Source organism: Trichechus manatus, unplaced genomic scaffold (assembly GCF_000243295.1).
Source record: "Trichechus manatus latirostris isolate Lorelei unplaced genomic scaffold, TriManLat1.0 scaffold00067, whole genome shotgun sequence".
NCBI lineage: Eukaryota > Metazoa > Chordata > Mammalia > Sirenia > Trichechidae > Trichechus > Trichechus manatus.
Window position 1 is genome coordinate 12465186 of NW_004444003.1, and position 27514 is coordinate 12492699.

At 39.9% G+C, this 27514-nt stretch overlaps 1 protein-coding gene across 7 annotated transcripts in view; it reads left to right on the forward strand.

The window, feature by feature from the left end:
* The window catches only part of PRKCQ (protein kinase C theta), a 168897-nt gene that overhangs the window by 74467 nt on the left and 66916 nt on the right, over positions 1–27514 (forward strand). For 5 of the 7 annotated variants that reach the window (XM_023734394.1, XM_004379707.2, XM_023734393.1 and 2 more), the window contains 8 exons: positions 1290–1489; positions 4903–4963; positions 14138–14300; positions 15454–15485; positions 15580–15665; positions 20381–20510; positions 26323–26432; positions 27232–27349. In XM_023734394.1, coding sequence (XP_023590162.1) covers positions 1290–1489; positions 4903–4963; positions 14138–14300; positions 15454–15485; positions 15580–15665; positions 20381–20510; positions 26323–26432; positions 27232–27349 — 900 coding nt within the window. Of the gene's footprint in view, positions 1–1289; positions 1490–4896; positions 4964–8114; positions 8146–14137; positions 14301–15453; positions 15486–15579; positions 15666–20380; positions 20511–26322; positions 26433–27231; positions 27350–27514 lie in introns of those variants that run through there. The other 2 variants (XM_023734398.1, XM_023734397.1) reach the window with 2 other exon arrangements.

Below are 27514 nucleotides of genomic sequence, written 5' to 3' on the forward strand. Positions count from 1 at the left end.
CTACCCGTTTGATTAGCAGCTTGTTCTGCTTTATTTCTCTGCTTTAAGCAGATTTCTCCTTTTTGCTTTATCAACATCTCTGAATTTCTAAATCTGCCACTTAATGGGATTATTATCATAAGAAAAAAACCAACAGCCAACGTGTTGCCATCGAGTCAATGCCGACTCATAGCAATCTTATAGGACAGAATAGTTTCCAAGGATGATTCGAACTGCTGACCTTTTGGTTAGCAGCTGAGCTCTTAACCACTGCATCACCAGGGCTCCTATCATAAGAGACAAAACACTCAAATACAGCTGCATTTTTCTGTTTCTGAAACGATTAAAGAATAAATACCAGAGAAAATCCAATGTGGATGAAAGATATGATAAAGACTTAATCTCATTAGCAAGCTCTTTCCTAGTCACTGCTGGCCTCTGGGAAGGTTTTCCTTAAAATGATAATCCTGTTTGGGGTTCTTGTTACCATTTCTGAGGCCTCCTTCCTGCCTACCTTTCATTACATGTAGGTCTGTAGCCCTCTATTTACTGACTACATTGATTAATACCATCACCACTCTGAGTTGCTCATCAGTTTTTATTAAGGGTGCATGGAATATCTAAAATGTACTATGCTCATTATGGTAGATAGAAAAGGAAATAATTCCTCATTGTTTTTAAAGATTATTGACTCTTAGTGTATTTATGGCAAATGGAAAATTTGATGTCTTTTTAAAAGAGCATTTACTATAAGCCTCACATTATGCCTCTCTATCTTTCAGATGAACACACAGTAGTTTTATATTGACCATTCCTTGCCAGATTCCAGGGAAATAAACCAGTCATATGATTGACTCTTCATAGATTAACAGAGGAAGACCTCAAAAGGCATGAAAGTTTCACAAGTATCAGGAATGGGATCTGTGTTACCGTACCCTATCAAATACATCACACTTAACCCTCTGGGTTCTATTTATTTGTTCCCATGTTCACACCCAAAGTGAAGCAACTAACTGTTGAACAGTAAAAGAACATTGCCCGTTGAAATCAGATTTCAAGGTTTTTGTTGCCTAAATTATCCAGGTCAAGCGGTAAAATTCACTCAGTTATCTTGGCATCTAGACCTTGGAACTTTCTCATTGTGTCCTGTGTTGTCTCTGATGGTTTTTTTTTGTGTGTGTTATTTTTGTCTTCCCAACAGAATTATCTATGCTAGAGAGCAGAGGGAATGGGCACTACTCTTGAGTTGAATTGGATTATTTTCCAAAGCTGGCTAAAAGAGTAATGAGAAAATATCTTTCTTTTCATAGAGAATGGGCAGATGTATGTTCAGAAAAAGCCAACCATGTACCCACCCTGGGACAGCACTTTTGACGCCCATATAAACAAGGGGAGAGTAATGCAAATCATTGTGAAGGGCAAAAATGTGGACCTAATATCTGAAACTACAGTAGAGCTCTACTCCCTGGCCGAGAGATGCAGGAAGAACAATGGGAAGACAGAAATATGGGTAAATATCTGAGCTTTGTTTAAAGTATGTAGAATTCAGTGATAAACACCATGCTTGCTGAAGACGCACTTGAAATTTCAGTCTCATCCTAAAGGTAGGATCACACTGGTCTTACTCATTGGTGATTTGCTAATGACAGCGATCACTCATTGTGGGTTGTGGAATGTATTGACATATTCGATAGGTTTGATTCCTGTATAAGGTGAAGAATATCTCTTAGTCTATGAAAAACTGTCATTGATTTATAACTGTTAAAATAAGCTTGGAAAATATCACAAATTTCCCCTAACCTTGGAACCTAACTACTATCTACTTATAAGATATCAGAAAGTGAGAGAGTGCAAACCAAAAAAACCAAACCCATTGCTGTGGAGTTGATTCCAACTCATAGTGACCCTATAGGACAGTAGAACTGCCCCACAGGGTTTCCAAGGAGCGGCAGGTGGATTCAAGGACCTTTTGGTTTGCAGCCAAGCTCTTAACCACTGAGCTACCAGGGCTCTGAGAGAGAGCAAAGACCTATTTAATATTTTGGTCTTCTCTCCCCATACTTTATCAATCTCTGTTTTTTTTCAGCCTTTTTGTGTTCACTTAGCTTACTAAGTCAACAAGAACTAAGTGTACAAGAAGTTCTTCATAGACAATTCATATTAGCACACCAAGTTTTTTAAAACTTAGGTTATAACTGTTTCGATAGCAAATGTTTAGAAATATTACAGGGAAGAGCAAAATATGAAAGCATCAAAATTGGTAGTGAACATTCCTGGGGCACAAAATGAAAGAAAATGTACCAATACAAAAAAAAAAAAAAAACAACTTTTATATGATCCGAGACCCAGAAAATATTTTAAAAGTTTTCATCACTTCTGCAAAAGGAGAGTGTCTTCTTACACTGTTCATCTTTACACTGTTTCCCATCTTTACAGGTTAACCTTTCAGCTCTTTACCTTCTATGACTTGGATTTTTAAGTAATCCACTCATAGATTTTCAAGTCACAGGTTTCACAATGGGAATGATGTAAGCCTAAACATTAGATTTTGTGTCACTTTGGTGTTTTGACTGCAAAAAAAAAGCAGTACTTTTGAGAAAAGTATACTCATCTTTGTTGCACAAAAGTAATCCTTAAATATGAATATATACCAAGGTAGCAAAGGATCCCATGCTTAAATGTGTTTAGGTCATTTAGCTCAGTAGTGTCTATTCACCTCCTCTATGGTCAGCTTGGGGAAGGGATCATGGAAATAAAACTCCTCTTGGGTACCTGCTTAGATAAGTAGGAAGAGATTAAATAACCTGATAATGTCACAGATGATTAACATAATCCATGCCATTGAGTGGATTGCAACTCATAGGGACCCTATAGGACAGAGTAGAACTGCCCCATATGGTCTCCAAGGCTGTAATTCTTTATGGAAACAGATTGCTACATCTTTCTGCCAGGGAAGGGCTAGTAGGTTCAAACTGCTGACCTTTTGGTTAGCAGGAGAGCTCTTAACCATTGCGCCTCCAGGGCTCCTGATGATTACCATAGGGTTAAAGAATTTACACAAACCAGGTAATTGGGAGGGACAAGGCTTTACCTGGGTCTGGAGCAGAGGAGCTTTTGGCTTGGCTGGGAAGAAAAAAGAGATAAACTAGAAAGAAAAAGGCTTTTTGTCTTCTCTCATTCTCACTTATTTTCTCCTTTTTGCCTGATTTTTTAAAAAGTTACCAAATCCCTAATTTTTAAAAAGCATGTTATTCATGTTTCCTTCACAATTAATGAAAGACTAACTATTTGTCTTCTTTTTAAGACTTCATTGATATACAGATTGCTTTCCAATTTATATCTCTTCAAGTTGCATTTGATTTCTTGCCCAGGCTTTCTCTGATTTTATTCTTATCAGACTTTTCAGTTTGTTTGTATTCTAGGATTATTCAGGCAAAAGCATTTGGTGCCACTCAGATCCTCATTTACCCAACTAGCATTCTTTTGATATTTTCCAGATATTTTTTCTGTTATTTCCTATTCGATTTTATTTTCTAGTGGTTAAGGGTTAACAGGTTGTCTTGGATGTATACTTCTCCCTTGCGTCTGTTGAAATCTGCTTTCTTAAAATGAATTGCTCTAATTTTTAAAATGCTTTTTCTCGAATATGCCTTTCACCTCCATAGACGTCATCCTGTTTCTAAATATCACATTGAGCCTTGCCTTCTGCTTTGCCAAGGTTTTAATTGTTTATATGGTTATATCTTACTGACTCTTCTTAATTTCTGTTATTCTAGTTAAAGCATGGATATAATTATCAACAATGACCTTTAATTCCTCTTTTTCCATATTCTCTTTAGTATATTAATGATATAGTTTTGTGGTTTAGTAAGTTAGTGATAATGCTCATTGCTGTCTTAGATTTGCTTTTTTTTCCTCCTTATTTTACCGTTCATGTCCCTTAAAATGTCAGTTTATTCTGGTCCCTTCTAAATAATTACACTGAAATATATTGTTGAACCCCCTCTCCCCCGATCGGAAACCCTTTTGGCTCAGCAGTTGAGAGCTATGGCTGCTAACCAAAAGGTCAGCAGTTCGAATCTACCAGCTGCTGCTTGGAAACTCTATGGGGCAGCTCTGCTCTGTCCTATAGGGTCGCTATGAGTCGGAATCGACTTGACGGCAACGGGTTTAGGTTTTTGGTTTTTCCCCAGATCATTCTAATTAAAATTTATCTCAGTAGATTAGCACTTTCCCAAGGAGACAGTCTCTCCATGTGAAAGAAAAACGACATTCCTATTTAATCGCTGTTTAACCTGGATAAGCATCCCAGTGGAAGGGAAGAGACTTCTATGTAGGCACTCTCAAAAACAAACCCGTTGCCATCGAGTCGATTCCGACTCATAACGATCCTATAGGACAAAGTAGAACTGCCCCATAGGGTTTCCAAGGAGCAGCTGGTGGATTCAAACTGCCGACCTTTTGGTTAGCAGCTAAGCTCTTAACCACTGCACCATCAGGCACTCTCAGTGCAGAATTTATCTTTCCTTCCAAAAGCCCCCTTTCCCCAAGTGAGCTAGTACTAGTGTCTGTGATTCTTTTATTGTGATTAAGATCTGGGTCTACCCTATTACAACTCTTAAGATTAGTAGCAGAACAGGGCAAGAAAACCTAATAGAATCTGTTTTAGATTTTCTTTTCTCCTTATGCAAGTTTTGATCTTCAAGTAAAATTAATGAATGGCCGAGGTGATTCAAGTAAAAGAAAGGACTATGTTCAAGGTTGCTGCACTACTGCTGATGACAATGAGTAAAGAGAAAGGGAGCAATGATTAGATTCTGTATTGGAAATCTTGTACTGTCACCAGACAAGCCAGTTATTATGTCATTAAACTCAGCACTTCTTTCACATTCTGACTTATATTTCTTTCCTTCTCTCAACCAGTTAGAACTGAAACCTCAAGGCCGAATGCTAATGAACGCAAGATACTTTCTGGAAATGAGTGGCAAGTGACATTTGTTCTTCTTGTTGGGGGGTGAGGAGGGCATGTCCCTTCTCCTCATGTGTAACTTATTTGACTTTTGCAATATCATAGAAGAGAATTATGAAAAAACAGAAGCACAAAGAATTTTCTTAAAATTACCGGTGGTGGTCAAGGCATGAATTGAAAATACACTATCTGGGCTATATAAACAGAGAAATATAAAACATGTATAGCATTATTTTTTAAATTGTTATGAATCAATATGCCCAGTGCTTTAATAGTCTGTCTTTATTTTAGCTTGGGAATTTAATGTAAATAGAGAAGGCTCTGTTTATGTGTAGCTATGTGTGTACACATTATATATGTATAAGTGATGTGATAGAACAAGCTATCAGACTATCAGAGGATGACAAGATACATAAGAAACCAAAAAAACCAAACCAAACATACTGCCATCGAGTTGATTCCTACTCATAGCGACCCTATAGGATAGAGTAGACCTGCCCCATCGGGTTTCCAAGGAGTGCCTGGTGGATTCGAACTGCCCACAGTTTGGTTACGGCCGTAGCTCTTAACCACTACACTGCCAGGGTTTCCACATAAGAAACAGATGAGTATGTTTCATAAAACTAGTGGCAAAATGCCTGATGTTACAGTTGAAAAACCAAACTCACTGCTTTTGAGTTGATTTCGACTCATAGCGATCCTATAGGATTTCCAAGACTGTAAATCTCTGTGGAAGCTGACTGCCACATCTTTCTCCTGCGGAGCCACTGGTGGTTTGGAACAACCAACCTTTCGTTAGCAGTCAATTGCTTTAACCACTGTGCCGCCAGTCACCTCAGATCCTTTCAGGAACAAGTAAGGGTATGAAAAAAAATGCATTGCTAAAAAGTTTTGGTGCCCTGTCACAGAAGTTACATTTACAAGCACACTATACTGTGTGCCTGTTACAGCTTGTCAGTTCCTTGTGTTGAAGCGCTGTTTAAATGAATCAAATGTTACTGCTCATAAAATCCTAAACCTCAGAGTGGACATGTGAACTTACTGAGGTAAATTCATTTTATTTTTTCCCAAATTAGTTTTATTAACAAGAAGAAGCAAGTTTAGTTTAAAGATTGATTGTGCTTTCTGGATTTTTTCCTTTAAAACATACAATTTCTTTGGGTCCTGAATCAAACAAAGGCATTAGAGGAAAAAAAAAGTGATAATCTGGGAAAATTGAACACTCAACAGTTATTTGATGATATCGAGGAAATGTTATTAATATTTTGCTGTGATAATGGTATCGTGGTTGTTTTTTAAAAAGAAGTCCTCGTCTTTTTATGTAGTCCTCCTGGTGCAGTGGTTAAGAGCTTGGCTGCTAACCAAAAGGCTGGCAGTTCAAATCCACTAGCTGCTTCTTGGAAACCCTATGGGGCAGTTCTGCTCTGTCTCTGTAGGGTCGCTATGAGTCAGAATTGACTTGACAGCAATGGGTTTCAGGTTTTACCTTTTTATAGATATATACTGAAATATCTACAGATAAAATAATATGATATTGGGGATTTGCTTCAAATAGCCCATCAGCAAGGGATGGAGGAGTAAGGAGGGAGGTGTATTAGAAAAGAGTAGCCATGAATTGAGAATTGTTGAAGCTGGATGATTGGTATTTGGAAACTGATGACAGTATTTTCTCTACTTTCGTATTTGTTTGAAATTTTCCACAATAAAGTTTTTTAAAGAAGAAAAAAAATGGCCAAGGAGGGAAAAAAGCACTTTGAACCTTTCCTTCTTTTTTTTCTTGGAAGCTCTAGAGATATAGTATATGTAATTATATCATTTTTGAGTTGGCTAAATGAGATAAGTGTGATTGCAGGGCATCTAAGTAACCAGGTTTACCTAAAAGGTGAAAGTACTGGCCTAAATGATAATACCAATAATGTTTAATTCCTTGAGTGAGAGAAAGTATACTCTCCCCATTAGTTCAGAAAAATGGCCCAATGTAAATTGAAAGAAGCTTTCCATCATAATGCAAGTATTTTTCGTAAATGCTTTAAAGATCTTTGCTTTGAAAAACAATTCACAAACAATGATTACATAAGCCCAAGATTTTTTTTAAGAATAAAACTTTGTAGCGTTTAAAATTATTTATATCTAGACCCAAACTGAAACTCTATCTGTGAACATTTGTTTCTTAACAGCTCTAGTTTTCAACAACCAATGTTATAGAATAAGTAGAAAATTCTTTATTCATGACAAGAAGAAAGATACAGGATGTCATTTGATGTTAAGAATGTTTATTACTATATATAGGCAATAGTTTTCTGAAGGATTCACAAAAGCACTACTTGAGTTCTTACATTCAGGGATTGGGAGAGGTAGTTCAGATTTAACAACTAGAGATGAATTGAATCCTAAACCACATAAACACTGGTTAACCAAGAGATTACTGTGGGTTGTACTCATTCCAGAAAATTCCATAGTGTGGGCATTGAAGGATAGGTCGAGTTGAGATTTTCAGAGAGGAAGAAAAATAGCATTCTAGGAGGAAAAAAAATGTAGACTTGAGTAAAAATATTACATGAGGAGACCAAACTAGGTAGATCAGTGGGCTTCTGTTCAAATCAGGATGAAGAATCAGAGAGAGATCTGGGAGGGCTTAGAAGCCAGGCGAAAAGAGTGTGTAGACTTGGGAAAGTCACCAACAAAGAGTCACTGTCATGTTCTTAAGCAGGATGTGACACAGTGAAAGCAGTGTTTTAGGGAAATTGCCCATCATGAAATGTAAGACAGATTTGGCAAAGGAAATAGAGTGGAAATAGGAAATCCTATAAAATTTCATTATGCAATGGAGAGGTGATGAGAATCTGGACTAGGGGTGTGGTAATAGGAATGAAATTAAACAAAGAGTCTAAAAGAAAATAAACAGCAACATTTCATTGTCATGTAGATGAAAGGGCATGTCTGTTATAAGCACACATCAGGGTACTTTGTAATTCTTTCAAAATGAATGTTGAGTGAAGGCAAAAATGTTGACAGTGTCTCTTAAAATGGACTGGGGAAAATGGCGATAAGAGTGGTAGAAATGGGGGATATGGGAAGAGAAAACAAATTTGGGGGAACAAAGAAAGAATTCATTCTTGGTTAACGTTTAAGATAATACCATGTCTCCTGTATCCTTCTTTAATAGAGGCCTCAAGTCTTCACTACCCAGCAAGGAAGTAAGTGGCACATTGCCCTCCAAACTCCAGCCACTGCATTCTTTCTCTTTTAAAATCCCTGCTCCTTGATTTCTGTTATGCAATCATTTTTTCTTCTTCCTCTTTTCTCCTGCCATTACTCTTGTTGGCACCAAATTTCAAAGTAGCCATCTGATACCTCAATCTCATATTTTCACACCTTCCTACGCTTTATCCACAGGTCATCACTTGGAATTCTCCACTTCCAGAGTAACAGAGTCAGACGTTGCTCTCTTAGAGTTCATTCTCCTCCTCTGTCAATTCTGCCCTCCTACACAATAAGTACTAGAATTTGACCTAATCTAGTTTCTCTTTAACCCTATTTATTAGCTCACTTCTGGTATTGACTCTCTACCTAGCCTGGACCCGTGAAAAGCCCGTGTCGATACTCTGCTCTCACAAGCTCCCTCTTCCACCACAGTTTTCTGATCTCCAAACCTTGTATTCTCCCCCTCCGCCTCTAAGGCTTGCTAGAAAAATTCCTCCAGCCGAGTCCATTACATATGGATGCTGCTAGACAATATTCCTATGTTTCAGACTCATATATTTGTCCCCTTACTGGACATATCCAATTAGATTTCCTGTTGTTGTTGTTTTGTGCCCTCAAGTCAATTCCAACTCATAATGACCCTATTGGATAAAGTAGAACTGCTTCATAGGGTTTCCTAGGCTATAATCTTTATAAAAGCAGATCGCCAGGTCTTTTCTCCTGCAGAGCAACTGGATAGGTTCAAACCGCCAACCTTTTGGTTAGAAGCCAAGTGCTTAACCATTGCACCATCAGGGCTCCTTAGAGTTCCTATAAGTATTTTAAATTCAATATGTCCAAAATTACACTTACTGTTTATCATATTTAATTATACTTCTATCCACCAAGAAACTTGGAGGTAATCTTTATAGCCTCCTTTTTCTTCACCTACCACATTGATCGATCAACAAGTTCTACCCATGTTGTCTAATTGTTATTTTTTAATTTTATCCGCACTTACATCATTATTACCACTTGTCATATTCATTCCAATCATTTCTCTGTACACTGCTGGAATGAACTCCGCAAAGCATCAACATAACCACGCCATGACTCTGCTCCTCACTTTGCAAATAAATCGTTCACAGGAAAATGTTCAAACTGGTCTGATACCTACGCACCTTCTGTCATCACTTTCTGCCACTTACCTTTTCTGTTTCATACTCCACAGGTTGGCAATAACTAACTCTTCAGGGCCTCCATACATATTCTGATACACACATCTCTGTATCCTTGCTCATTCTCTTCCATCTAGTTAGCACACCTTTTCCTTTTCCCTGCCATACCTTTTCCCACACGTTGTTGTTGTTGGGTGCCATTGAGTCAATTCCAACTCATGATGACCCCATGTGAGAGAGTAGAATTGCTTCATAGGATTTCCTAGGCTGTAATCTTTATGGAAGCAGATCATCAGGTCTTTCTCCTGCAGACCTGCTGGGTAGATTCAAACTACCAATCTTTAGGTTAGCAGCTGAGTGCTTAACCATTGTGCCACCAGGTTACTCCACATATTGTTGTTGTTGTGTGCCATCGAGTCGATTCGGACTCGTAGCGACCTTGTGGGACGGAGTAGAACTGCCGCATAGAGTTTCCAAGGCTGTAAACTTTACGGAGGCAGACTGCCACATCTTCCTCCCTCTGAGTGACGGTGTGCTTGAACCGCCGACCTTTCAGTTAGCAGCTGAGCTCTTAACCACTGTGCCACCAGGGCTCCTTGTGTCACACATTAGTAACAGCTATTCATCCTTCGGAACTCAGTTCAGAAATCACCTCTGCCAGTAACTACCTTGTCCACCTGTTCTCTTTTCTTCACCTCTGCCTACCTACACCTGCCTTAGCTGGTATAGTTTCCTCACCTCTCTGGAGCCCTTGTGGTGCAGCAGTTGAGAGCTATGGCTGCTAACCAAAAGGTCAGCAGTTCGACTCTACCAGCTGCACCTTGGAAACCCAACGGGGCAGTTCTACTCTGTCCTATAGGGTCACTATGAGTCGAAATCGACTTGATGGCAGTGGGTTTTGTTTTGGTTTTTTTATGGTTCCATAGCATCCTGTGATACTTCTGTTCTGACATTTGCCACATGAATTGTCTTTTCATCTGGGCTCTGAACCCCTTGCAGGAAAGCATCTTATTCATCTCTGGAACTCCAGTGGCAGGCTGTGCACCAGGCACGTAAGAGGTACTCAACAGAGGTGGATTACCAGATCATCTGTAGTGAACAATTGTTCACTAAGTAAGTAAGTAAGTAAGCACAAGTAAGCCTGTGCTTACCTTGCTTACTGGGTTATCCACCCCTGTCAGGGATTATAAATCTAAAAAGAGGCTTTGATTTTGTAGGAAGGTGCTGTGGGGTTGGGAGAGAGACAGATGCCAGCCGTACCTAAAAGCAGAATCTTTGATGTGGTGAAAAAATGTGAAATTGTTCACTACAGATGATCTGGTAAGCAAGGTAAGCACCATGCTTACTTTGCTTATTGGACAATCTACCCTTGGTACTCAACAAATGTTTGTGGAAACTGTCCAGTTGGAAACACGCTGGCACTTAGAAATCCCTTTCATTTCCTTTTGATACCTATATGATGGCTATTCCAAATATTCTCATTCCAGTCGGTCCCTGAGGGTGTCTTCTTCTTCTCCCACACTTGGAGGATGACCATGTCCCAGTATACTTAGTAGAGACCTTCGTCTTCTGTCTGTCTGTTCAGCCACTTCAGAATCTGACTGCTACTTTGTGCATTTTCTTCCTGCTCTTCTGCCTCAGAGGAAGTCCGTCTCTCTCTTGGTTTCAGGCCTCATCACAGAAGCCCTGCGTTCTCTCTGGCATCTTCAACTTTTTCTTCTCTCTTTGGTGTCCTCTCATTGCCAAGACATATATAAGTCATCACCTCCAGTGTTGAAAAAGATCTTTTTTTAAAACTTTTTACCTCCGTGTGTTTTTCTTTCCTCTCTTTCCCTTAATCTTTTTTTTTTTCTTTCTTTTTTAAGTAGTTTAGAGGGCAGTGGTGGTTCAATGGTAGAATTCTCACCTTCCATGCAGGAGACCCGACTTTGATTCCTGACCAGCGCACCTAGCACAGCCACCAGCTGCCTGTCCGTGGAGGCTTGCATCTTGCTATGATGCTGAACAGGTTTCAGCAGTTTCCAGACTAAAATGGATTAGGAAGAAGGGCCTGGTGATTACTTCCAAAAATCAGCCAGAGAAAACCATATGGATTACAATGGGCTGATCCACAACCCATCATGGGGATGGTGCAGGACTGGGCATCGTTTTGTTCTGTTGTGCTTTGGGTCACCATGACTTGTGGGCTGACTCAGCAGCAGCTAACAACAACAGCAATAATTTACATTTATTCAGCTGTTTCTTCACTGCTCTCTCAATTCTAAAACCTCAAGTATATGGCTTGTATTTCTATTAATCCACTGAGACTGCTTTCTCCAACATTATGAATCCTCAAAACAAGTTGCTGTTTCTTAGTCTTCAACTTCCTTGATGTCTCTGTGTTAGTCAGTGCTGAAAGCACCATCCTTTCTTGGCTTGCCTGATGAGATATTATCCAAGTTTTCTTCTTCATTTTTCAGTTCCTGCTACTTGGTCTGTTTTGCAATTCCTTTTCCTATCTCCTAAAAAAATATGTGTGTACATAGCTCCAAGTCTCATTCATGCCATCATATACTGCCTCGTGTAGTTAACTATTTTTGTGAGTCTGCCATGTCTCCCTGACTTGATTGTTAGCTACTCAAAGGTTAGGGATGATGTCTCAAATTTCTTTAAGACATTCAGAATAACAATTTGCTCATAGATGCTGAGGAAACATTTGTGGTTTGATTGACAAGTGATGGATCAGACTAAATAAATAGATTAGGAGCCATTAGCATAAAAGTAATAACCAAACATATAAAAACCAATGAGCTTATTCAAGCCAATAAATAAGCAGAAGAGCAAATTTCTTCAGAAATACACACAGTCAATATTAAAAGAATTCAAGAAATTATGTGTTCTTACACATTTACTCTCTTAGAGTAGGAAATCACAGGAAGGAACAAGGGAATAAATTCATTTCTAGCATTTTCTGATACACAGAATATTTAAAATATTATTTTAATTTACAGTACTATAGTCTAATGCAGATTAGTTTATATATATATCTGTGTGTATATATGTATATATACACACACATATGCGTATATACACACACAGTTAAGGTTACCAGAATAATTCATTTCCATTCCCTGAATTTAAAAGTATTTTATACTTTATTTAATTTTATTTCACTTGAACCAAAATAGATGAGTCAAATCTTATTAATCAAGGACCTACTAAACTAGTCACAAGTTGTAAATAGGTCTCCACACTTAGGCCAGAACTCATACAAGCAACAGTTGCCTCAGTGACCCTAAATATGACCCCTCATTCACCAAGCATTATTTATTTCCAGCTCAGTTTCAAATAAAAAGACCTACGTAACTTAGCCTTAAAGCGTTAGCCTAACCTCTAGTGATGACCCATCTGTGGAACTCTTTAGGTAGTTACTGTAATGTTCTTATCTGGGAGAATGAGACTGCCATAAAACAGACCTGTTGCCCACTGCAGAGAGGACTTTAGTCCTAAACTGTGTCGTGGGACTTGGCTGGATTCCTGGGGAATAGTTCTCCATCTGCATGGCTCCACCATTGTCCGCCAATGTGTTTCTAGTGCAGGCACTGTTAGGGATATGGAAAATAGGTGCCCTTGGCACAGACATTTGCAACAAGTGCATTGTCAGATCTCTGCCTCTACCTAGCCAGATGGAAGTAATTTAGTTTAAATATTAATTGCTAACTCTCTATATTTGTCAAATATATTGGGCCCTTCATTCTCTCTAAAGATCTTTTTTTTTTTTTTCTAAAAAGAAATAAAGTAATCCAAGGATTCTTCAAGCTATTAAAAATTATGATTCTAGGAGTTATAATCATTAACTTCATTATCCTTATTAGTGATGATCATTATTTTTGTTATTTTATTATGGCTTTCCGTGTTCTTCTCTTTCATGCTGAAGTTTTCATCATGCCAATAGTCGTGACCCTGTCACCATTTTGTATTTTCCTTGAGTCTGAGCTTCAGCCAGGGCATCACAAGTATTCTCAAAATTCTACCATTTTAGGATCCTTCAACCTGTTGGGAAGATGTCATCTGGATATAAGGGCACTGTTTACAGTGACTACCCAAACCACCGTCTGCAGTTTTATGAGGCCAGGGTGTATGAATAAATGTGAATTTGATAGTTCGATGTGGATGACTAGATGACATCCAGGATTACCTAGATAGTAAAAAAGTTCCGGTGACTGATTAGTTTTCTTTCCCTTTGAACATTGACCAGTGTAGTCTGTAACTGGTATGTCTGATTAGTTTGGGCGTTAGGAGCTAGACATAAACAACTTCCCAGAGTCTGCTTTCAGTCTACAGTACTTTGTCTAAAAATGACTTATGTATAAAGCATCCTAGGATCTAAACAATGTATTTCCCCGTTTGCTGTCAATAACCACATTTTTCTCTACTATTACGAACAGAAAATTATTTGCCACTTCCTGCCTTCTCTTGCTGAGTCGTCATTGGTGGTGAATAAGAGAGACTGAAAAATACCTTTAAAGTTCTGATCTCTGGTTTTAAAATTGAAAGAGGGTAGCTCAGCTCAGCCCAGTTAAAGAGGAGTGGGTTGAGCCAATAATCCCATTTCATTGTTTCAGTCCTGTAATAATATACTCCGTGATAACTCTTTATTATGGCATTAAAGAAAGAAGCTCAATATTTTACCAACCTTAATAAATGCCTACAATTTTATTGTTCTGCATATTCAGTGCTTGCCCAGTTCCTTGTCCCACTGTGTCCCTTGCTATCTCACCACCCTCCCCACCCAGCTGTGACAGGCATATTGGAACACTTCACTTTGTTCCCTGTTCTCTTCCTACAGACACAAGGGATATGAGTGAATTTGAGACTGAAGGCTTCTTTGCTTTGCATCACCGCCGAGGAGCCATCAAACAGGCCAAAGTCCATCACGTCAAGTGTCATGAGTTCACCGCCACCTTTTTCCCACAACCCACTTTTTGCTCCGTTTGCCATGAGTTTGTCTGGTACGGTAGTTTGGCATTTAACTTCAGGCTTCAGGTTATGCATTTTGTTGTGTTCTCTTCACAGCCTGGCCAGCATGGCCCACTTTGGGAAAGTGTGCAGAAATAAGTATTACAAGAAAGTTTTCAGGGACCTCTTCTGAACTGGGAAATTTAAAGGGATATCATTCAATAAAAGTTTTTCATCTTGTGGCTCCTGTAGAATGTAAAGCCAGGAAGAGGGTCAAAGAATGTTAGTTTCTGATTAAATGGAAATCTGCTGGAGATGAGAGGGCAGGAACAGGAGAGGGAAGCATCTTTATTTTAAGTACAGTTTTACAGTAAAAACTTCTATTGCTTCAACAGACGAGCATTACTGGTACTACTCTGCGATAGACAGCACTTTCCCATTGGAACAGATGGGTTTAAATATTCACAAGGCTCTTGGGTGTCTTAAGAGCCCTCAAACAGAGGTTGGGTTAAGCCTCAGTAACCACACAACAAAGGCTATGGTAGAATGGAGACTAGAAATGACTCCTATTTCCAGTCCTTGGATTCCCTACATCTTAATGGGATGCTCTTCCCTTTGGGCTACTGCAGAATTAATAATGCACATTAGCAGCTTAACCATGATATCTAAAGATAAAATAGACTTTTGGTGGATTTTCATCAACCTGTTTTTATCTAATGACTTGAAATTCTTTCCTTTCTAATAATGAATGTTATTCAGGAATTGGTCTTAAGCTTGGAACATTATTGGTTGCAAATATTCTCAAACATTGAAAACGAGAAAATAAAATATTCTACAGATAATCGTTGTTCATCTCTGGTAAATTCGGTGAGACAATGCATTTTTAAGTGTAGGACACGGTAATTTGTCTAGGAGCCCATGCTTCATTTGCTGTCAGGCTTCTTGATGTCTGTATACTTCTTTGGAAAATACTCAAATGAAAAGGAAATCAGCTGCTCCTCATTTATTTAATTCTCAGAATTTTAACAGAGCAGCTTAAAATAAAAACACCATGTTAACACTTTTGGTAAATGATACACCAGGACTGCTGATCAGAAAATGCTCTGTGATAGTAGGGAGTTATGAAATCTTATTCACCTTTTAAATGTCTTTGGTGCTGCTGTTGACTCTAACATCCAAGTAAATCAGCCATGTGCTTTATTGCAGGGGTCTGAACAAACAGGGCTACCAGTGCCAACGTAAGTAAGGATTCTCATTGTGTTATCATTGTTCTTTTTATTTAGCTGTTCCTTAAACTTCTGCAGGTTTTAAACTGTATTTATTTCTTCTCAGAATGTAATGCAGCAATTCACAAGAAGTGTATTGATAAAGTTATAGCTAAATGCACAGGATCAGCTGTCAACAGTCGAGAAACCATGGTATGTAGATTTCTCTCTTTGTCTGAAATATGATAACTTTATCTTAACCTTATATTTTACAGCCCACTGATGTTATTTAATAATGCCCAAACTTGAGTCATTACGTTTACCAGCGAACATCTATCTCCCTAAAACCCTTTCCTCCTAAATAATGATTATTACTGACTTACCAGAACTAGGAATTGAATAAGAAAAACATGGTAAGAATTTTAATAACTCTGCCATTGCCAGAAAAATATTATAGAAATGGCCCAAAAGCATAGTCTTGGTTAATTATATGAAAACTAACCTTGCAGCATCTCCAACTAGAAGTGACCATTAAAGAGTAAGTACGTGCAAATGATTACAAACTACAGAGGAGATATAAGCATTTACAAGGTTAGTAAGAGATAGTAAAAGAAGTATAATTCTTGTATTAAGAGGCAAAATATTTCTTTCAGGATACACTTCTAGGCATAGTCTGGGGACAAGTTAGATTTTACCCAATGGAGAAGGGAACCTGTGCTGCAAAGTTAGGCAGCCTATCATTATGAAATATATTGACTACCTTCTCCATCCTTTCCTTCTTCATTCCTTGATTCGACAGATACTTACTGAGTGTTTAATTCATGGCAGACACTGTTCTCTGTACTAGATGTACAATAGAGCACACAACAGACATTGTCCCTGAGCTTATGGACTTCACAGAATAGTTGGGGATACGGACTTCACAGTGTGGTTGGGGAGACAGATGATAAATAACTGCGTATAGTTTCAGTGTATGCTAAGTGCTGTGAAGATAGCCCAGGCGTGTGATTTTCGCCAGCAAAGGTGCAGGTGCAGAGAAGGCAAATTAGTTGGGTTTATCCAAAGTAGAAGTTCTTCTAAAATTTACGGCCAGAAGGGGATAATCTCATGTTACACGTGATCCTGCAAAGGTTTAAAGAGGTACATGTAGTTTGTCCAAGGTCAGTCAGCTATACTTTTCAGAGATGGGGCTAAAATTCACATCTCAGTCTCCAAGACCCATGATTTTATTGTTGTAGTTGTTTGTTTTCTGTTTAAATTATCTTGCCACCTCTCAACCTGCCCTCCATCTTTACTTGCTGCCTTCAGCTTTCCTAGAAAACTCACAAATTCTAAGTATCACTGTTCGCCTCAACAGCTAACAGAGTCCCTGGCACAAAGAAAAGTATTCAGGAACTGTTAGTGAAATGAGTGAATATCTGTAGTAATACTGTGTTCTCTGGGGAGATTTTAATTTCTTGCTCACTCAAGGGGCCATCTTCCCTGGGATCCTTTTGTGCCCCCTCATCTAGAGCAGTTCTGCCCAATAGAAATAGAATGAGAGCCACATGTATAATTTGAATTCTAGTTGCCACATTAAATAAAGGAAAAAAGAAACAGGTGAAATTAATTTCAATAATATATTCTATTTAAGCCAGTATATACATGTATTTTTATTTCAACCTGTGATCAGTAATTAAAAACTGAGATATTTTACATTCTTTTTTTTCCATGAGAATTCTCAGTTCTGACTCGCCACCTCTCAAGTGTGCACCAGCCACGTGTGGCTGACTGGCCGTTCTATTGGAAAGTGCAGATCTGGAGTCTCCTTCAGCCAAATCTTGAACTCTTTGGGCCTGGTTTCAAGATTAGAAGTGGAAACCTTCTCTTCTGGCTCTTGACATATTAATTGTTCATATTTATACTGTGGAATATGAAATGGATTCTGATAATTTTTTTTTTCTTGGCTGGAAATGGCTAGAGTAGGTGCTAAGTAGCTTTTAAATCACTCAGTTCTAAACAGCAGTTCTGAAGACCAAAAACCAACAAACTCATTGCTGTCAAGTTGATTCTGACTCATAGCGACCCTGTAGGACAGAGTAGAACTGCCCCATAGGGTTTCCAAGGCTGTAAATCTTTACGGAAGCAGACTGACACATCTTTCTCCTGCAGAGTGGCTGGTGTGCTAAAAGCGAAGACCTTTTGGTCAGCAGACGAGACTTTTAACGACTGCGCCACCAGCGCTCCTAAAAGACCCAATGTTGACCATTGTCCACAGCAGGAACATTAAATACCTCACCATGTTAGTGAATAAGGCTTCTTTGCTGTGCACATTCGCAAATGAATTGTTTACTTAAAAATCTCTGCAGAGACAAAATGATACTCGTGAAAAGTGTGCTTCTTAGCTCAAGTAGATACATGAGACTAAATGGGCAGCTCCTGTCCAGAGGCTAGACGAGAAGGCAGAGAGGGTCAGGAGCTGGTTGAATGGACACAGGAAATCTGGGGTGAAAATGAGGAGTGTGTTGCCGCAGTATAGGGAAAGCAACTAAGGTCACATAACAATGTGTGTATACATTTTTGTATGAAAGACTAACTTGAATTGTAAACTTTGACTTAAAGCATGAAAGAAAAAAAAGTCTGCAGAGATTATTTAAAAAAAAAAAAAAACATTGCTGTAGAGTCAATTCTGACTCATAGCGACCCTCTAGGACAGAGTAAAATTGCCCCATAGAGTTTCCAAGGACCAGCTGGTGGATTTGAACTGCTGACCTGTTGATTAGCAGCCAAGCTCTTAACCACTATGCCACCAGTAAACATTTTTATATTGTACAGAAATGTTTGTATTTTTATTAAGAACCGAACTTCCCAATATATATGTATTTTTTATGTGATATTTGATTTAAGGAGAAACTAAACTTCGGAAAACATTTTTTTTTTTTAAATCCCACAATATTTCTAACCACTAGCATTCCTCTCCTGTCTCATCTCTCCCTGTCCCCCATACCATCATCTTTATTTTGAGACAGTGTAGAGTAATGATTAAGGTCTTTGGGTGGTGCCAGAAGTTTGCAGTCGACTATTATAGGGTTTCTATGGGTTGGAATCAACTGGACAGCAGCGGGTTTGGTTTTTGTTTGGTTACTAACCTAAAGGTTGTTCATTCAAACCTACCCAGCAACACCATGGGAGAAAGGCCTGGCGATCTGCTTCCGTAAAGATTAAAGACAAGGAAACACTATGGAGTACTTCTACTGTGTAGCACATGGGGTTGTCATGAGTTAGAATTGACTCGATGGCAGCATGTATACAGTGAAACCTGTGTGAGCCGGAACTCGACAGAACCGTCTTGTTTTTCTGGGTATCATGTGTTTTCGGCCTTTGACAGGGTACAGTCTTCCCACTTTTCTGTCGCTCTCTGTTAGTGGAAAATATCTGAGTTTTCCTTCTCTGACATGTTTCCACCTTACACAGGTTACGGCTTCCCAGGTTTTACCATATATGGAGAGAGAAACAATTAGAGAGATCAAGCTCTAATTCTGACTGCCAAGCTCATAGAAAACCCAGCTCGCTTAATAGCTGTGTCATCCTGGCAAGTTTCTTGCTCCCTCTGTGCTTAATTTCCTCATCTGTCAAAGGAGGATATAATTGAGGTACTTCTAATGGGATATTGTGTGAGGACTATAGGAGATATCACATACATATGAGATAGAACATGTGACATATTTATACTCAGCACCTGGCAGGAACTGTTGCCACCTCAGTTCACGTATAATAAGTGTGAAAGTCCTTTGAACATTAAACTCGTACAAGTAAAACCAGAGCAATGTTTCCTCTTGAGGAGGCAATCTGTAATGTCTTCCAAAGGTCGGAGCATTGGTTCGGGGCTTAAAGAGGAAAGGGAATATTTATATTAAAGCAAGAAGAGAAGTACAATGTTTACTCAGCTCCCATTTAAATAAATAGCCCTAGTCCTCTCTTCCTGAAATGTTAGCCTTTCTTTGCTAATATCTTAGACTTCAGCTGTCTCCAGATTACTTGACATGTGTGTATCGCAAGTTTGCCCCTTACCTAGAAGAGCTAATTCTCTTTGTCTTCTTCAGACCTGACTATAAACACTTGAAATTGGAAACCCTAGTGGTGTAGTGGTAGGAGTTCCGCTGCTAACCAAAAGGTTGGCAGTTCAAATCCACCAGGCGCTCCTTGGAAACTCTATGGGGCAGTTCTACTCTGTCCTATAGGGTCTCTATGAGTTGGAATTGACTCGACAGCAATGAGTTTGGTTTTTGAGTTTATAACACTTGGCCCATAGGAGAAAGATGTGGCAGTCTGCTTCCGTAAAGATTTACAGCCTTGGAAACCCTATGAGGCAGTTCTAGTGGTCCTACAGGGTTGCTATAAGTTGGAATCAACTCCATGGCAACAAGTTTAGTTTTTTTGTTTTTTGTTTTTGGCTTGGTGGTGTAGTGTGGGAGAAAGATGTGGCAGTCTGCTTCCATAAAGGTTTACAGCCTTGCAAAACCCTATGGGGCAGTTCTGCTCTGTCCTGTAGGGTCACTATGAGTCAGAATCAACTCGATGGCAATGGGTTTGGGTTTTTTGGTTGGTGGTGCAGTGGTTAAGTGCTCAGCTGCCAACGGTTCGAACCCACCAGCCACTCCCCGGGAGAAAGATGTGGCAGTCTGCTTCTGTAATGATTACAGCCTTGGAAACCCTATGGGGCAGTTCCACTGTGTCCTACAGGGTCGCTATGAGTCCAAATTGACTTCATGGCAGCAGGTAACGGTAACAGGTGTAACACTTGACAAGTAAAAATTATTGTTTAAAATACACATGGTTCCAATGACTTTATTATTTTAAATGTTAGTTTGCTAATGTATGTGCGAAGACATCAAAAGTGGGGAACCCAGGGACATATTGTACAATCACATGTTCTCCCCTTCTTTCAGTTCCACAAGGAGCGGTTCAAAATTGACATGCCGCACCGATTTAAAGTCTACAATTACAAGAGCCCAACTTTCTGTGAGCACTGTGGGACGCTGTTGTGGGGATTGGCAAGACAAGGACTGAAGTGTGATGGTGAGTCTGCGTTATGTGAAATGGGCATCGGCCCCATTACAGAACCACATCAGGGGGAAATTCACAACTTCGCGGAGAGCGCAGGGAGAATGGTGAGGGATGTCTACAAATAACCCAGACAAGCCCCTATAATCTTGAGGGCGATCTTCCTGGGACAGTAAGCCACTGCTGTTTTTTTCCTTCCATCTCACAATACCCTAATACTCTGTCTCATCCAAGAAAAGTACAAACGAGTTCAGGTTAAAGGTCAAGGCTCCTGGCCCATAGCCTCCTGTTGTACCATTGCCCTAGGGAGAAACGCAAGACAGCTTTTCTCCTCTGACTGGTTCCTTTGCCAGGAATTCCATTTAACTCTGTCCTGACCTGCTGTTTCCTGTTCCTGCTGGGTCTGCCCCTTCATAATTTTGGCATGGCTGGCTGTGCTGTGTTCCTGCCCATTCTCCTTTGCACCAGCAAGTAAATTCTTTTTGTAGTCCTACCAAGCAGCAAGCCGGGCACATGGACTTGGCTGATGGTCCTGCACAGAGGAATTAATTCTGTGACTAGTCCCAAACAGTACTGTGAACTCAGAGTACGAGGTAAGAGGCCACATCCAACTCTGAATGTCATTTCCCTTCTCTGATCTTTCCTCAAAGGCTGGGGATTAGAGTAGAGCCCAAGCCTGACATTCTTTACTAGTGGAGTTATTCAGTCCTACCCTTCTCAAAAAAGAAAAAGAGAAAGGTTTTCTTGATATAAAACTCCAAGGTGCTAAGGCAACTTTAGAAACTGAGATGCTATTATGGAGTAGGGAGGAAAAAAAAAAAAATCCAACAAGAAGAGAACTGACAAAGCACCTCTGTATTTGGATTAGGGTCAAGGGTGGGGACGGGATCTGGATAACATATTCGTAAAAAGAGGGCATCTCCTTATAGAAAAGATCATTTAAAAAAATTTTTTTTGGATTATTAAATACAAGTCATTTTCTTTTCTCTTCCAGGACCTATTTCAGTTTATGCCACTGACTGTTATATGTCTTATCTTTTAAGTGATAGAGGTGGCTGACTTAAGGTGTAGGATTACCTTAAGCAGTTGCTTCCTCCTTATCCCAACTGCTTCTGCACTTCTGGTGGTGCCTGGAGCCACATTTTAATGAAGGATAATCATTGCCTAAGGCAAAAATCGGAGCCCTGGTAGCACAGTGGTTAAGAGTTATGGCTGCTAACAAAAAGATTGGCAGTTCGAATCAACCCAGCTGCTCCTTAGAAGCCCTATGGGGCAGCTCTACTGTGTCCTGTATGCTCAGTGTGAGTCAGAATCGACTCAAGGGCAACGGGTTAAAGGCAAAAATCATATGTAGTCAAAACTGACATTGACAATACCTTCATAGCCCCAAAATACCACTTAGACTTTTTTCTCTATACATTTGTTCAAGAATACCTGGCACGTGAATATAGGCACAGTATTATATAGTATAGGAATCCCTCGGTGGCACAAACGATTAAGTGCTCAGCTACCAACCAAAAGGTTTGAGGTTCAAATTCACCCAGAAGTGCCTCAGAAGAAAGGCCTCGTGATCTACTTCCAAAAAAATCAGCCATTGGAAACCCTATGGAGAACAGTTCTGTTCTGACACACATGGGGTCACCATGAATCAGAGCCAACTCCATGGCAACTGGTTTGGTTTCGGTTTTATTATATAGCATATAATAAAGAATTTATAGGCAAAATATAGTTTCACAATTTGTATAAAAAGAAACATCAGTAATCGAATTCTTATCTGGCGAGACTCGTATGCTGGCCTCACTGTTCATGGTTTCCTTTCCCTGGAGCTTGAGCACCGCACTTGCTGAGGCCAGGCTCATCCTGACAGTGTGATTACACCCGCTACAGCTTAGAACTTCCATGAGGATTCCTTGGCATTATTTCATGGCTCACAGGCCCTGCTTTGTTCTGTTCTTTTTTCCTAACATTCTTCCTTTCCCCTTCTATTTTCTTTCCCCTGCTCTCTTCTACCACCTTCGTTTCAAGTAGCTCCCTCCCTTTTTCTTTTCTCCCCTTTTCCTTCCCTCCCTTTTCTTCCCCATTTCATCTTCTGTTTTCACTCCGTCCTTCCTCCACCGCCTGCCCTGTTTCCTCAACTCTGTCCACCTCTGTGTCTTTACCCTCATCTCTTGTTTCTTCTCATTCTTTTCTGTACTTCTTTTTCTCCTCTTTCTTTGCTTCATTCTCTTTTTTTATCTTGCCCTCTCATAAACCATCTTCTTAAGTAGGGCCGCCTCTTGTTCTTACCCTGTCTTTGCTCTTCAATATAATTCCTATGAAAATAGTCATAGAAAGGGACATTTTGCCCTCAGAGAGATCCAGCTATCACCTACTAGGTTAGTAACAAAGACTTCAGATGGCACAAATGGTTAAGTGCTCAGCTGCTAACAGAAAGGCTGGTGGTTCAAACCCCCCAAGAAGCTCCGTGGGAGAAAGTCCTGGTCATCTGCTTCCGTAAAGATTACAGCCCAGAAAACCCTATGGGGCAGTTCTACTCTGTCACATGGGGTCGCTGTGAGTCAGAATTGACTCGATGGCACCCAACCACAATAGCAACAAGGCATTAATGTAGTGGTGATGGTGGCTTTCCTCACAGCTATGTGTCAGAGACAAGCACAGATCTGTCTACAATTATAAGGAGAAAGAATGGTCTCAATTCTGTTGTGCTAGTCCTCACTGACTGCCTTACTTTGCATTTCGGTAATGAGTAAGGAAACATTACAACTACGTGAACAACTTCGGTGTGAGTAGTGCTGATGCCCACGGAATTCAGGAGGGTGGAAAGAACACCATTAGAAACAGCATCCATTATATGGATATACCACATTTTGTTTATCCATTTCTACCTTTTGGCTATTGTAAATTGCGTTAAAGATTTTTAATATACAGAAAAGATTTTAAGTGGATTTTTGGGATGGTATCTATGCATCTATACTGAGATAAGAATTTATACTAGTTGACATAGAAAATGCTGCGTTGTTTTATTATGAACTATCTGAGAAAGAGGGATCTAGTTAAAATTAAATGGGAAGTCTTCTAAAAGTCCACCTAAATATTTTCATACACATTTCAATGTAATAAATAATGAAGATGAGAGAGAAATTGTATTTTTTGAGCACCTACTTGATGCCAGGCACTGTGCTAAGTTCTTTGCACACAGTATGCCAATGTGCATATACTGTTATAACTGCATGATTGTATATAGCTTCTACTGCCTAATTCCACCATAACAATCATTATTTATATACTTCTGTTGAATTGAGTAGTACTTGAGTACTACAGTTCTGTCAGCTGGAGTTTAGAAATCATTATGTTAGATCTTTTTTTCACTGTAATGGAAATATTTCATAAGAAAATTTTTTCAAATTAATGATAAAATATTATGGAATAGTTGTCCTTTCAATAGACACACACATATGCACACATACCCCTATACAACAAGGATCAGATGGGCACAGTAAGTGGAAGTTAGCCCTTTAAAAGAAACCAGTTGCATCGAGTTGTTCCCAATGCATGGTGACCCCATGAGTGTCAGAGTAGGACTGTGCTCCATAGGGTTTTCAATGGCTGATTTTTCGGAAGTATATAGCCAGCCCTTTCTTCGGAGGTACCTCTGGGTGGACTCAGACCTGCAGCCTTTCGATTAGTAGCCCAGTACTTTAACCATTTGCACCATCCAGGGACTCCCTTAGTAGTCATTTAGCCTGCTGTTTTTAGGACTAACGAATCAAAGTACTCCACCAGAATCACAGCATCTCAGAACTAGAAGCCAATAGATCATATAGCTCAGTGCTCTGGATCTGTAATCTGAAGCCCTGGTGATCTGCTCCCGTGAAGATTACAACCTAGGAAAACCTAAGGGGCAGTTGTATTCTGTCACATGGGGTCACTATGAGTCGGAATCAACCGCACCCAACAACAGCAACCCTTCCTATAATCACACAAGATCTTCGAGAGGCACATATATACAGGTTCCTGAAAATTGGATAAAGACCTTTAACACCTAGTTTTCAGGTTGCTGCTGGGGTACCTTGAAACCTGTGGCTTTCTGTTTCTGCATCACGTGTAGAGCTTTGTGATTTTTTTGTCAAAGCTGGAGTCCCATGCCTGAGGTCCAGTCTCCCTAGGTGCACCATGCCCCTACCTCTCCTGACATCGCAAGCTAGCGAAGAGGGTACCCCTGTACGCCTAAACCCACCCACCACTTCCATACCAAGAGAGCTGAATGGACACTTCCCTTTCCTTGTCCCGCTCCCTCTCTGCTCTCAGAAGCCTTTGCCCAGTTCCCTCCCCTTGGGGATGTATAATAGGTGGCCTTAAGTTTCTACCCACTCACATCCTTGAGGCAGAAATAACATAGACTGTCTTTCCACAAGAGATTGCCTGGGAAGGAGGAGGAGGGGAGCAAGGAATGAAAATCACCACTTAGGGAGAAAAAAAAAAAATAACTACAACAAACTTTTCTGCCACAATTAGAAAATTTAATAATTATTCTGAAGAGATTTTTTTTTTTTCAACTAGGTCTTCGTGTCTTATGACATCCTTAAAACATAGTGTCCCATCTCTACAAAACAATCTCCATTTGCCTTTCTTCCCCTTTGCTGTTGCATTAGGCGTGAGAAATATGTTGTAACATTTTCTGTACAGCTCTGAGAAGGGCATTTGTTGATAAAAGTAAAGATGTTCATGGACCTTGGGACAATTAGGACAAAGGAGGGTTCTGGGAGGTAGTGACAGACATGGAGACAGGGACAAGAAGAGGAGAGGAAAAGTGGTCCTCTTTTCTTCTTTTTCTTTTCAAGTTCTATTTTCATACTGAGAGAGGTCATACCATACCCAGACAAGTATGGGCTGCCAGGAGGCCTTTATTTACATACAAAACTGCCTTATGAAATCCACCAGAAGTAAGAAGAGTAAAAAGATCTACATATTTAAATGCATCCACCCTTTTCTGTAATTCTTTGTTCCACAGAAATGAGTCACTTTAGTAGCCTCAAATAAATTTTAGAAATAAGTATAAATCCTCTGTGTGTGACTCAGTTCACTGGGTTCCACCCATCCTCTCAATTCTTTTCTCAGGAGACCTCGCTAACCTGGCTGTTCATGACCACCCAGGGCTCATGCCTGTGCCCCCACGTGTCCCCTTCACCTTTAATAACTCCACCTCTCCCGTGCAGTGAGATGGTGGTGCTTGGGCCACTTCACTTCCTTTCACTCCCACCCCTGAAAACACACACAAATGCACATACCACTTCCACCATTCAATTTCACTTCTGCAGACTTAGGCTGCCACCTCAGCTTCTGCTTAGAGGGCAGGGAGGCTCCCTGCAGCCCAGTTGAGAAAGGAAGGAAGCTGAGCATGGGATGCTTGGACCCCAGTCTGTAGAGTGAGAACAAAAATCCTTCAATTTTAGCATTTCAGATTACTACCAGGAAGAGCCAATGCCTTTTTTTTTTTTTTTTCCTGGCAGCAGTGGTACAGTCCAAACCCATACTGACTTTCACCCCTAACAGCAAGGCTCTGGCTCTAACTCAACAGAAGATCATTTCCCATTATCACTCTGAGGAGCTGCTGGGGTGTGTGTGTGTTGCAGGAAAGAGGAGGTGGATAACATAGTAACGTCATAAAAGCACTCTCTTGACTAAATGATTTTTATTTAATGTCTTCCTCTGATGGAGCTGGGAATTTGCCAGTTGTTTCTTCTACACATGCATACATGAAACAGATCATATGCAAAGGCCATGGCAGTTGTTACTCTTGCTCACTGTGTTGCTTTCTCCCTTGCAGCATGTGGCATGAATGTACATCACAGATGCCAGACAAAGGTGGCCAACCTTTGTGGCATAAACCAGAAGCTAATGGCTGAAGCCCTGGCAATGATTGAGAGCACTCAACAGGTAGGAAAGGCTTTTAGTTGCCATGTGCCTCAAAGTTCAGCTCAGCAAGAACTACTTGAGCCCATCTGCTCTTTGATCTGTAGCAACTCCATAGGACAATGTGAAATATATTTCTGAGCACCAGCCTTGCCCCTGACTTTCATCTTCATTCCCATAACTCCTCTCTGAGTTGTTTATTTAATGCATTTGTACTGTGTATCTTTGTAAGATCTTAAATTCCTTATGGGATGAGCAGGGGCAGAAACAAGCAAATTAATTAAAAATTCTGAGGATTCATTGCTAGCTTTATACCTAGTATAAAGTATATACCTAGTATATTGGGGCTATTTGATAGCCTTGGGGGAAATTACTTATTTGCTAGATTCATCTCTAGAATCCCCTCAGAAAACTGAGCCTTGGTCCAGGGCAACTTTAGCTTTGCCATTTACTAGCTTGGCATTTGCTGAATGCTGAATTCCCATAAGCATGGACCATCTCTCTTTAAGACTTGAAATTGCCCATGTGAGCTATTTTGCCATCTGTTGACCTTCCATTCTTATTTGTGATGGAGTGATGTAGATAGAATAGGAGAATCCAGTCAACCCCGCAAAAAGTGTGAAGGAGGTGAGTATGTTCTGCTAGTACATAAAATTCAATAGATAGACTCTCAGAAGATGGGAGATTCTGAAAGGATGTGGAAGGAAAGAGGAACTTTGGTTATCCTACACATTTAGGAATCTTAAATGACTTTGTTCTCATGAATACCAAGCTGAGCTGTCACATCAGTGGTGGGTAGACTGACTGTTTGTTTGTGATCTAGGCTCGCTGCTTAAGAGACACTGAGCACATCTGCAGAGAAGGTCCAGTTGAAATTGGTCTCCCACGCTCCATGAAAGAGGAAACAAAGCTGCCATACTTACCGACACCAGGGAAAAGAGGTAGCTGTCTTCATCTGCAGTAGAATCAATGTCAGTGATTAATCTTCATTAACCTTAATCTGAGCTCTCTAGATTTAAATCCCCAGTTTACCTGGTCTGATGGTTGATACTTTGCTATTTAAGAATTGCAGGCCAAGCCACCAACTAAGAGGCTCCTGCTTCTTA